Source organism: Eulemur rufifrons, chromosome 7 (genome assembly GCF_041146395.1).
Source record: "Eulemur rufifrons isolate Redbay chromosome 7, OSU_ERuf_1, whole genome shotgun sequence".
NCBI lineage: Eukaryota > Metazoa > Chordata > Mammalia > Primates > Lemuridae > Eulemur > Eulemur rufifrons.
Window position 1 is genome coordinate 276,692,387 of NC_090989.1, and position 12,250 is coordinate 276,704,636.

Genomic DNA, 12,250 nt, shown 5'->3' on the forward strand with positions numbered 1-12,250 from the left:
TCTCACAGACATTATCAGTTAATCTCATAACCACCCAGAAGGGGGAATGACCCCTGCCCATTCAGCAGATGAGGACACATGGAGAGGTCACATAGAGAAGGGATGGCTGAGCCGGGACTGGCAGCCGGGTCTGCGTGACTGCCAAGCCCGCCCTCTTCCTCTCTTCCTCTCTACCTCTCGGCCTCCTGTTCCTGTGTTGACAGTGTGATAATGGGGCCATTCGTGTCTGCCTCTGGGACCGCCTAGCTACCAATAATGTGTGGAGGAAGCCTGTGCCCTGGGCCAGAGCTGGCTTCCTGCTCACTCTGGTGCCGGTTCCGCAGGCGAGAATGAACCCGTTTGGCAGTGGCACAGAAGGCTTCTAGCTGGATACTGTACTTGCCGTATCTGCCTGAGCTTCTGCCTAACAATGGGTGATATCACAGGCCCTATGTTCTTGGGCCAAGCCAGCATCAGAGGCATTTAAATAGGAAGTGAAAATAACAAAACTCACAAAATGTTAGAAACTGCATGTCCTAGAGGTAGAGTGACCAACCGTCCCAGTTTGCCTGGGACTGAAGGGTTTCCCAGGATGCAGCAAATTCAGTGCTAAAATTAGGAAAGTTCCAGACACACTGAGATGAGTTGGTCACGCTGTCTAAGGGCCCAAGAAACTTTCCCCTACTCGTGCAATGAGACTAGCGAGTGAGAGAGACAAGGCTAGGAAGCCACCTCCCCAGGGAGCTGAATGTTCTAGTTAACTCCCTGGGGAGGAGTGGGCAGGAGCTGGGAGATGGGTCAGGAATCCAACTCATCAGGTTGGGCTCCAAGCCTGCAAGGGAGCTAGAGAGCTAAGTGGGGAAACCGAGGCAAACCAGTCATGAATGCAGCCACTGTGGGAGGGTATGGAAAGCTGTGACTTCAAGTGCACCTGGGACGTGGGTCCTGAGCAATATGACCACGTCTAGCCCCTGCATGCTGAGCCCCATGACCCCTCACAACATCCCTTCTACTGTCCTTCCAGTTTGAGGCTTCCCTTTTCCCCCAGGACACAGCTGCAGGGAAAGGCAAGGGCACCAACAAATATGGCATCGTGCAGAAGAGCTTCGTAGACAGGGGCCTCCCGAAACCTCCTAAGGAGAAGCTGCTGAAGGTGGAGAAACTGAGGAAGGACAGCAGCAAGAGCAGAGTCCCCCAGCCTACAGCCAAGCCCCGGGCCCTGGCCCAGCAGCAGGCTGTGATCCGGGGCTTCACCTACTACAAGGCAGGCGGTCAGGAGGTGACCGAGGCGGTGGCTGGTGAGTTGGAGAGGGGTGGGAACCTTGCGGGTGGGGCTTGCTGGCATCACGCCTCCCAGGGATCCCCTCGTCTCCTCTGCAGTCAGACTGCCCAGACTGCAGCCCCACCACTGATCACTCACTGGGTGCCTTTGCCCATCCACACACAAGGGGGATGACGCCCCATTCATGAGGTTGTAGGGAGTGAAATGGTTGAACCAACAGGAAGAGCTCAGTTTCTGCCCAGTATTTAAAGCAGTCTTGACCTTCGTTGGACTTTTCTTTGTTCATTCATAGATTTGCTGAAGGCCCACCGTGCGCCAGGTGACAGGGAACAATGTAAATACGGTCCCTATCCTCACAGAGCTCACAGTCTAGTGGGAAAAGCATACCTATGACCAAGCAGCTGCCACAGGTGGGGGTGGGAGGACACGGGGCTTTGGGAAGTGACACGGGGCCTCTTGGGCACCTTGTCCTTTCCAGCCTGGCCTCTCCAGCCCCTCCCACTTCTATATCCCCACAGGCTCATGTATTTTTCCTGCAGCTCCCTGCTGGATCACAGGGAAGGGTAACAAAGTGATTAAGCGGGAAATAAGAGACAAAAGTTCCCAGATACCCCAAATTTCTGAGCCTCACAACCCTTTGGTTGTGGCTCCTAAATCCCCCCAAGATCCTCCCCAGAAGCCTGCTCTCCTCTGATGTCCCTGAGGGGTGTCCCAAACCTACTCCTCCCCTTCCTGGGTCTCACTGATCACCTCCTCTGGTGAGGCCCTCTGCCCAGCCCATGCCCAAGGGGGCTGGGAGGTAGAACAGGCAGGGACCAGTCTCCTCCAAGAACCCCCTTGTTTCTTGGCCTCTCAGGGCTCAGGGGCCTCTTCCCCCAGCCCCTGGCACCGGCTGCTGGCCCCCAGCCCTGCCAGCTCAGCCTGGCCACAGCACCGAGCCTCTGACCCCTGGCTGGGGCACTGCCCAAGAACAGCTGCAGTCATCTGACTCCACCAGTGAGGGCTGTGGGAACGAGCGCCCTGCCCTGGCAGGCTGCCGAGGCCAGGCCCCACAGTGGCTTCCCCTGACCAGAGGGACTGTCCTTGTCCAGGCTAGGGCCCAGGCTCCCAGGGCTGCCCTACAGCAGGGCCCGGGTAACCCCCTGTGCAAAGAGGAAGCCCAGCAGGGAGGAAAAAGGAAGAAGTCAGGTCATTGTCCTCGAGTCAAGGGGTCTCTGAGCCCCTCCCCTGGCTGGCCAGGCAGTCCCCTGGGGCCAGGCCATCATGGTAACAACAGCACCATTCTTTTGTCCCTGATGTCACAGTTTTCTGAGTCCTTTCACACATGCCACTGCATTTGATCCTGGCAGCAACTGCATTTTCCAGGGGAGAGGAATAAGAGAAAGTCTGTAAAATGGGAGCAAGCGTTTCTGGCTTCTGGAATTGAATGTAGGAAATGAAAGAACGGGTACAAAGTGCTTGGGGCTTAGGAAGGGAAGGGATCTCATAGTTGACAACTCATACTTGCCAGGACCTGTGCAAGTGATCTGTGTACGTTTCCCGATGAGCAACACCGCGGCCTGCCGTGGGCCTCATCGCTCCCGTTCTCGGGGTGGAAGTGAGCCCAGTGAGGCAGGGGACTTGGATGGGACCACCCAGCTGGGGAGGGGTGGAGCTGGGCTTGGCACCCTAATAGTGAGGCTGCCCTTCACTTCCCCGGGGTGTGGGGAGCGCCCTGAGGGAGCCGCTTCCCCCGACTCCCCCAGGGCTCCAGAGCTGCTAAGAATCCAGTAGGTCTCGGGGGAGACCCAGGCAGCAACGGGTACTGCTGGGGGGTGAGCACAGGGTCTTCTCTCTGCAGACAACGCCCTCAAGGGCACTTCCTGGCTGGAGCAAGTACCGCCCAAGGTGGAGGGCAGGCCACCCGAGCCCAACTCTGCGGAGCAGGATGAGGCCGGGCCCAGGTCCTCAGAGGAAGAGGCCTTGGCCCCCAGCACCACCTCAGACCCTGTCTCCACCACCACCACCACCACCCCGACTCCCACCACCAGTCCCCTGCCCACCGAGCCACCTTCACGCCCAGAAGTCCCCAGCCCAGGTGAGTAGCCTCACAAGCCCATGGCCAAATCCAGCCCACGGCCTGTCTTGTATAGCCCTCAAGCTAAGAATGGTGTTTACATTTTTAAAGGGTTGTTAGAAAAAAACAAAGAAGAGACTAAGGAATAGAAGTATGTGTTCTACAGAGCCGCAGACAGCAGACGTTTACTGTCTGATCCTATACAGAAAAACGTTGCCAACATTTAAAGCACTTATGTAGATCCTTTTGTCGTTCTAAGCGTGACGATTGGGTTTTCACTCGCATGCGTGAGATGTGCCTCCCGCAGTCCTTGTTATGACGTTGGCACATTACCCGTCTCACATGCAAAAAATAAAAAAATAAAGTGCTTATAAAACAGGTAGTATTGTTAACAAGTTCTTCTTAAAATGACACTTAGAATCCCGTCATCAAATCTAGCAACTGTTTTCATTTCTTTATTTCCTCTCTCAGTCTTTGGCGATGTTTTTATGTTCCAATTTACGCTTTTGACTTGTGTCTCTTGGTAGAAATCTTCCTCATTAAACCATCCATCCCATTCTTCTTGAGCCGTCTGTGGTGACAAGCCTTCAAAAACCATTCCTTGCTCTCGTCCAAGTGCATTCCTCTTCTAGGAATTTTCCTGAAGGATCCACCGGCGATGTGGACAACAGCTGCCACTCGGGCGGTTGCATCACAGCACAATTTCGAATGTCAGGAAACTGGAAATAACCTCAACAGCTGACACGGGAGGACTGGTTAAATCAATTCGAGGGCACAGCTGCCTGTGGCCTGGCAGAACCTTGAAATCACATCATTAAAAGGCTATTTAATGATGTGAGAAATTTCTCAGTGGAGGGAAAAAACAGGATACGTAAAACTGTATATTCATAAGAGCCACAGTTTTTTAAAGTATGTCTGCGTGACTGTCCATGCAAAGAAAAAAAGAAAAGGAAGGAAATATGACAGGTTTAGAATTTTCTTTAGATAATGGAACATTTTTTAGGTTTTTATTTTATTTATTCTTGGGGTTTAAATTTTTTTAATTGACAAATAAAAATTGTATGTATTTATGGTGTATAACATGATGTTTCAATGTATGTAAACATTGTGGAATGCATAAATCAAGCTAATTAGCATACATATTACCTCACATACATTTTTTTTGTGGTGAGAACACAAAATCTCTCTAAGCAGTTTTCAAGTATGCAATATATCAAACTTACTCCTCCTGTCTAACTGAAATTTTGAATCCTTTGATTAACATCTGCCCAGGTCCCTCACCCCCTGGGTAACCACTGCTCTATTCTCTGCTTCAAAGATTTCAACTTTGTAGGTCCCACAGATAACGGATAATGGAATCTGATGCTTTCCGCACTGATCAGGCACTGCTTTCACTGTGAGGAAAGTGGGGAAAGGCCATAAACAATGTCAGGAGGGATTTAAGTTAGACCCCAATGACGTCCCAAGGGCCATTGCTCTGGTTCACTGCCGGCGGGGTCTATGCGCCAGAGCTGGACCCAGAGCTGTGCCTCTCGCTCCCCACAGGCAGGGAGGCGAGCTGCGAGGGCACCCTCCGGGCCGTGGACCCCCCCGTGAGGCACCACAGCTATGGGCGCCACGAGGGGGCCTGGATGAAGGACCCTGCTGCCCGGGACGACAGGATCTACGTCACCAACTACTACTATGGAAACAGCCTGGTGGAGTTTCGCAACCTGGAAAACTTCAAGCAAGGTCAGAGACCCCGAAGATGGGAAGGGGGAAGGTGTGGGCAGCCTGGGGAGGGTCCCCCATGGAGCCCTGGCCTGCCTTTGCCTGTGGTTTCCTGTGCTGCAGCCTGGCAAGGCTCCAGAGTGGCAGCCACCCCAAGGAGGGGAGCCTGGGGGCACTGGGCTGGGGCCCAGCCAGACCCTGTGGCACCCTGTGTGCTGGCACTGGGCCAGGAGCGGGAATGCCGTGGCAAACAAGAAGGACGTGGTCCTGCTGTCACAATGTAACTTACCATCATGGGGAACAACACTGAGTTTCTGCGTGCTGAGCACTTAATACAGCCTGTCGCCCTGTGGGTATCAGCTCATGGAATCTTCCTAACTCCACGGGCTAGGGGTTGTCACTTGTTTTACCAGTGAGCAGGGCCTCAGGCCTTAGAGGAGCCACAGGTCTGTGCAGAGGTCAGGTTGGAGCTATCAGCATGGGGAAGGGCAGAACTTTGGTTATCAGATCTGGGGCGTGATGGGGGAAGGGGTCATTTAGATTTGGCCTTGCCCTCCAACATGCACAGTCTGGTGTGGGAGGCAAAGGTTTGAAGAGACAATTGGAAGCCAGCGTTAGAGGGAACCCAGTCTTGAGATGAGGGAAGCCTTCCCAGAGGAGGTGATGCTGAGCTGAGCCCTGGAAGAAGGGTCGGAGTCAGCCCGCAGAAGCGAGAGGGAAGGATGTTCCAGGCAGAAGACCCAGCATGTGCAAAGGCCTGGCAGTGATAGGAAGCACAGTGGTATGGGGCAGTGGGGGTGAGAGTGGGCTGGGGCAGGCTTTGTGAGCCACATGAAGGAGTTTAGATTTGCCCTGAGAGCCATGCAGTCCCAGAGTATGGCCTGGAACAACTAACGCCCTTCGCTGCCGGCTCAAAGTTGGCCTGCTTTCTGCCTCGAGCGGCTCACAGGCTGGTGGAGGAAGGCAGTGATAAGTGTCAAGACAGAGGGCTGGCAAGGCCAGAGGAGAGGCCCCTCACTCAGCTTGGGGAAGGCAGGGGAAGCTTCCTGGAGGAGCTGACATTGACTGAGGGCTCTGAAAGACAGGCAGGCATTCCCCAGGCAGATCGATTGGGATGCCAGTCCAGACAGAAGGAACAGCAGGGGCAAAGCCCGGGGCTTACATCACCCTGTGTCCAAATCCTAGCTGTGCCATTCCAAGGTCACCTAGCTGGGTGACCATGAACCCAGGGCCTGTTTCCTCATAGGCAAATGTAATGATGATCATACTTCCTTCAGGGGACTCTTGTGATGTAAAGAGGGGTCGGCCCAGCTCCAGGCACAGCATGTGCTTGGTATCAGTTGCTTTCTTTGCCACTTGAGAGCCCTTGGTGGCCTCACACTATGTGGGGTGGGTTGTTCCGGAGGCTCTGGTGTGACCACCCCCTCCACCTGCAGGCCGCTGGAGTAACATGTACAAGCTGCCCTACAACTGGATCGGCACGGGCCACGTGGTGTACCAGGGCGCCTTCTACTACAACCGCGCCTTCACCAAGAACATCATCAAGTACGACCTGCGGCAGCGCTTCGTGGCCTCCTGGGCACTGCTGCCCGACGTGGTGTATGAGGACACCACACCCTGGAAGTGGCGCGGTCACTCGGACATCGACTTCGCTGTGGACGAGAGCGGCCTGTGGGTCATCTACCCTGCCGTGGACGACCGCGACGAGGCCCAGCCCGAAGTGATCGTGCTGAGCCGCCTAGACCCGGGCGACCTCTCCACACACCGGGAGACCACGTGGAAGACACGGCTGCGGCGGAACTCCTACGGGAACTGCTTCCTGGTGTGCGGCATCCTGTACGCAGTGGACACGTACAACCAGCGCGAAGGCCAGGTGGCCTACGCCTTCGACACACACACGGGGACTGACGCTCGCCCCCAGCTGCCCTTCCTCAACGAGCACGCCTACACCACCCAGATCGACTACAACCCCAAGGAGCGGGTGCTCTACGCCTGGGACAACGGCCACCAGCTCACCTACACCCTCCACTTCGTGGTCTGAGCAGGGACCTGTGCTCACAGGAGGGGCAGCGGTGGGGAAGGGGCTCCCCACGGCAACTCCTGCAGCCCACCCAACCAGCAAATATTTACTGGGGCCAGCCCAGGCTCGGGCTAGGCACGAGGTGGTAACTGGGATCGAGCTTCCTCTGCACCCAGTGGGTAGCACTCGCTTCCACTGGCAGAGCACTGTGCCCAGCGCTACATGCACTTAGGACCCATTTCATTCTCCCAGCACTGCCCTTGGAGAGAGAGGTCGTGAAGCCCGTTCAGCAGATGAGGAATCTGAGGCTCAGAGAGGCAGCGTCACTTGCCCAATGGCTCAGCTGGGCTCCGGCGGGGACAAGGAGACGTCTCCATGCTCTCCTCCTTCTAACCCTCTCCCCTCCGCCCCCTCCTCTTCTTCCCTCAACTCTGTCTCCCCTCCCAGGGCCACTTCAGACCAGAGGCCTCTGGGGCCAATGTGCTAGTGTTGCACGGAGGCCCGGGCTCTGCCTGCCACCCAGGCCCCTGTCTGGCTCAGCTATTGGTGGTCCTGGGCTTTGGGCCCCTTGGCCAATGTCCCTGCTTCTTGCCTTTGGTCAGCGCCTCTATCCCACCCCACCCGCTGTCCGGCCACATTCCAAACCTCCACCGTCACCTAGCCACTGAGCAGAAACCACACCCGTAGAGAAAATCCTGGCCCCTGTTCCAAGGCCCCCTCCCTGCTGTCCTCATTTTCATTCTCTCTTATTCTTCGTCAGTGCCGTCATCTGTTTCTGCAGCAGCGGCTGAGAAGGCGGCAGGCAGCTGTCTGCCAGCAGCAGCTCCACCAGGATGGGGAGCTGAGCCGAGCCTCCCTCTCCATCCAGAAGCACTGGCGTTGGCCACACACCCCGGCCTTGGGTCCCCTTGTTCCCTCCCAAAGCCTTTGGGCCTGGGGTCCACCTTGTCCTCTCTCTCTGGGCCTTCAAACCCATGGCCTATACACACTCAGGGATACCTCCAAGTCTGCCATGAACAAGATCCCAGGCTGAGGCTGGGGTGGCACCAGGATGGAGCCGTTCCCTCTTCCTTGTCAGTCCTGACCTGGTCTTTTGGGGGGCTGGCCCAGCAGCCTGGGGAGCTGGGGAAGACAGAGAGCCTGAACGGTCAGGTCCAGGGAACTACTGAGCCTTCTGGTTGCAGGCAAGAGCCAGAGAGTGGAACCAGGGAAGGGAAGACTGGGGGTCTGGGAATAGGCTTTTCCTGGCTTCAGAGGTGTTGGGGCAGCCCAGGACCTGGGGGAGAGGATCACAGGGGGGCCACCTCACCTGGGGCTGCTGATAGCTCCCCGGAGCCTCAGACCAGGTAGCCCCCAGAGGACAAGATTGTCCATCCTGCCTCTGATCTGCTTTGTATGGTGTTTTTAGAGCTAGAAAGAAGTTCTCTAGTCCATTTTTCCTGTTTCACCAAAGGGAAGATAGACCCAGAGAGGTTTAGAGGGCAGCCCAGAGTCACACTGGGAACAGGGCACAGCCGGTCTCCTTCCAGAGGGTTTTGTCTGCATCCCTCGTTCTCCCAGCGTGGGAAGGCAGTACACTACCTGGCACCCAACCATCCTACACTTGAGACGCGCATTTACTGCTGATCCCTACACAGCCCTGCACCCTGCTGGCCTCCTCCTGCCCCCACGCCAGCTCCCTGGGTAGCTGTGTATTGGAATGCCCAGTTGCCATGTTAGGAAATTCGGCTGCAAAGACGGGGGTGTGAGGAAATGCATTCTGTGCAGAATACATTTCTTTCAGGCATTGTCAGGTGATGGTGTTTTGTCGAAGCTGTAACTCACCCCTGAAATAGAGGGGAATGGCGACACCCAGGCCTGACTCATAGTGGTGGACACATCCAGCTTCCCCCAGCCGCCGACGGCCACGGGCTCCACGTGCAGACTCCTCAGGGGGCTGCAAGGCCTGGCGTTTCCCTTGGCCCTGGGTGTGGGTTTTACGAGATCGTGTCTTTCATGATATCACAGCCCAACCATGTGAGAAGAAAGAGAAGGCCCCTTTTCTTCACCAGTTGGAGAAAAGAGAAAGCTACAATAGGCTGATTTTTAAAAAGTAAAGGACAAGCAGCACTGCATTCTGGGGGATGACGCTGGCCACGGCCCCCAAACATTCACTATGCCCCGTCTGTTTTCGGGCTCTTGTACATGGGTAATGTGGTAGGTACAGTTATTTTCCTCATTTTTACACATGGTCACGCTGGAGCCCAGAACAGTTAAGTCACTTCTCTCATCAGCAGTTAAGTGGTGAGCCAGGTTTCAAAGTCAGGTAATAAATAAAACCATCAGCATTAACTGAGCACTGACGGTGTGCTAAGCATGTCCCATGCGTGTCTTCTTGCATCTTCACAACAGTGGAAGGTATGTATCCTGAATGTGCCCATTTTACAGATGATGACACTGAGGAGAAGGAGCCCACCCAGGCTCACGCAGCAGCTCAGTCTGTGGCAGGGCTGGGGTTCCAGGGCTGGTCGATGCATGTTCTTTGCCAACTGCCTGCCTCTCAGTGGCAGCTCTAGACTTGGCGGCCACTGCTTTTATCTGGTGTGGCCGGGCCACAAACTGCATCCACATAGCAGCCCCGAGAAGGCAGTTGGGGCCAGCTTGTACAAAGCCTAAATGCCAAGCCTAGGAGTGGCTAACTCCAGTCATTTTTAAAACAAAATCAAGTATAAATTAAGAGAGAAAAGAAAATTCTAAGACAGTTGGATTTTGTCCCGTTGGTGATGAGAGGCAGGGCAGGTTTGTCGGGGAACTGGAGCCAGCTCTACAGGAAACCTGACCCCTCCGAACTTTGGGGTTTTTACCTATCTTGGGCTTTATTACATTTGGCAAACGGTGCTTCAAACAAGGAAGGGCCGGGACTGAGGAGGGAGGGCCAGTGTTCCTCACCGACCGCGGCTGTGCAGGCAGAGGAAGCTGTCTCTGGTGTTTCTGACAACGTGATATGTGTAGGGGCTTTGGCTGCCACCTCTGATTCCTCCCTAGAGATTTCCAGTCCTTAAATATAATCTGTGCTGTCTGGGGAGGAAAGGAGGGAGCTTCTGCCTTGGGAGGAACACTAACGGTGAGGCTGGGCTGGGGGATTTTCCTGGGAATGATTTGAGGGGCTTCTGCAAGCCCATGTGTTCCAAAGCATCTTGTCCTCTGTGGCAGCATTGGAAACCACTATGGTGGCAGAGGGACACGGTGCTGGATGGCTGTCAGAGAGCCCTGGATGGGAGTTAGGAGCCCTGGGTTGGAATCCAGCCCCACCTCTTGATGCTACTGGCTTGGGCAAGTTCTTTTCCCTACAGGGTAGGACTTTAACCCCCGCTCATTGCTGAAGACACATAGCTCAGTGAGGACAAGGGCTGCAGAGGCCCAGGCAGCTCCCTTCCAAAGATAGAGATACCTTTATGCACATTACCACGAATCCGCCCAGGAACCCCCAAGGTCGGCATTATTTTTCCCCATTACAGGTGATGAACCTCAAGTTCAGAGAGGTTAAGCAACCTGCTCAGGGTCATGTCTCTTAACAAGTAGCAGAGTCAAGATTTGAACCAGGTCTGTTTTTATACCAAAGCCCCAAACTAACTATCGTTAGGAATCTTGTAACCAGTGTTTTCTTCTTTGTTTTGGCCACTGGGAAGCTCAGAGTCAAACTTTGAGATCCTTTCTAACAACTGTACACAGTCTCCTGCTAGACTTGCTTCATCCTAGCTTTCTGCTTTTACCTTTACCCTGATCTCTTTATTTTTATTCTATTGTACTTTATCTATTTTTGTAAAGTTGCCATGATACCTTTTTTGCAACAAAGTGGGATATACCTAAATAAAGACATGATCAAAAGTTTGATTTAAAAGTGTTGACTAAATGCTGTGGTCTGTATCCTTATCATAATAACACATACATGTAATAACTTCTAAAAACTATTTAGTTTGTAAAGAACTGGCCTTGTTGCAACACTGTGGCTGAAAACTAATCTGAACGATGGGCTGTGCTGAGTCCAGTGCAGGCTGAAAACTAGACCCCGGCGGGAGGAGAAGAGCCCTTCCCAAAGGTGTTCAGACAGCACCCTCAGCCCCGTCCCCTCCGCCTCGCGTTGGCCACAGAGACAGAACTGCCGTGTGCACTTGCTCCTGAGGCAGAATGTGGGGCTGAGGGAGAGGTCAGAAAAAAAAGAAATGCCTTCCTGGGAAAAATAGCATGTGGTGGGATTGGGGAGGGGCCTCGGACACTGCTTAATCCCACGTGCCCCAAACTCCCGTCGCTCTTGCTGCCTCTTCGCTATTCTTTTGCTTTTTCCTTTACCACCTGCAGGGTGGCTTACTTTCCTCTTTCAGATGAGTCCATTCTTTTTACTAAAATCATTTTGTTTTATTTATTTTTTTTGAGGGTGTCCTCATTGCCAGCATCCCGGTTGTCAGTGGGCTGGCAAGTCCCCCCGAAAATAATTTTATTTCAAAAGGAAGCTCTATAAGTTATTAGCAAAACAAAACAAGAAAACTTTAAAAAAATTTTTTAAGGAGGAAGCTTTATATTACAATAGTAAAAAGGAAGCCAGTGTCAATGACCACGAACCGGGACGCAACGGAAAACAAGCAGCACTATCGCATCCCGTAGGGAATGTGCCTGCTGGGCCCCGAGCCCCGCTGCCGTTTGTTAAAAAAGAAGATTAGCAAGTGTTCAAGGGACATAAGGGTAAAGTGGCAGCAAGTGGACATTGTTCCTGATGTAATCAGAGGGAGGGGATGGAAAGGGAATGGCTCTCTCCCATGTGACTGAATAGCCCTTTGCACAGTGGCTTAAGTACCACCAAGGAGCTGTCTCAAACCACTGGCGGGTAGACTCAGATTTAGACCAACCCCCCCCACACACACACAGAGACCCCCATGGACATACTCACTCAGCTGGGCTTTCCCTCCCCGGCCTCCCCCAGCTGCAGGCCAGCTTCAGCAGAGCACCTGCCTTAGCCTGGGAGCTGGGCCCTGTCTCTGTAGCCTCTGGCAGGGACAGGGGTCCTGCTCTCCACAGGACAGAAGCACAGTGCCACTCCACCACTGCAGGGGCTGCTGGCGCAGTCCCTCTCACCCTGCACACCCCACTGGGCTGACTCACGTCCTAAGCAAGCCAAGCAGGGCTGGGCTCTGGGTAACCTGGAGCACGGCCTCCCCTCTCGGGCCCT

General features: G+C 54.2%; 1 protein-coding gene and 1 non-coding gene across 6 annotated transcripts in view; both read left to right on the top strand.

Annotated features, from left to right (window-relative positions):
- Positions 1-10,880, top strand: part of OLFML2A (olfactomedin like 2A) — a 29,847-nt gene extending 18,967 nt beyond the window's left edge. For 4 of the 5 annotated variants that reach the window (XM_069476774.1, XM_069476776.1, XM_069476778.1 and 1 more), the window contains 4 exons: positions 1,004-1,277; positions 3,102-3,338; positions 4,863-5,048; positions 6,464-10,880. In XM_069476774.1, coding sequence (XP_069332875.1) covers positions 1,004-1,277; positions 3,102-3,338; positions 4,863-5,048; positions 6,464-7,068 — 1,302 coding nt within the window. In that variant the 3' untranslated portion in view covers positions 7,069-10,880. The remainder of the gene's footprint in view (positions 1-1,003; positions 1,278-3,101; positions 3,339-4,862; positions 5,049-6,463) is intronic. The other variant, XM_069476775.1, reaches the window with a different exon arrangement.
- LOC138388614 (small nucleolar RNA U13) lies at positions 3,558-3,660 on the top strand. Its single transcript, XR_011234151.1, has one exon. It is a non-coding gene; the product is annotated as a small nucleolar RNA U13 (small nucleolar RNA).
- Positions 10,881-12,250: the final 1,370 nt, after the last annotated feature.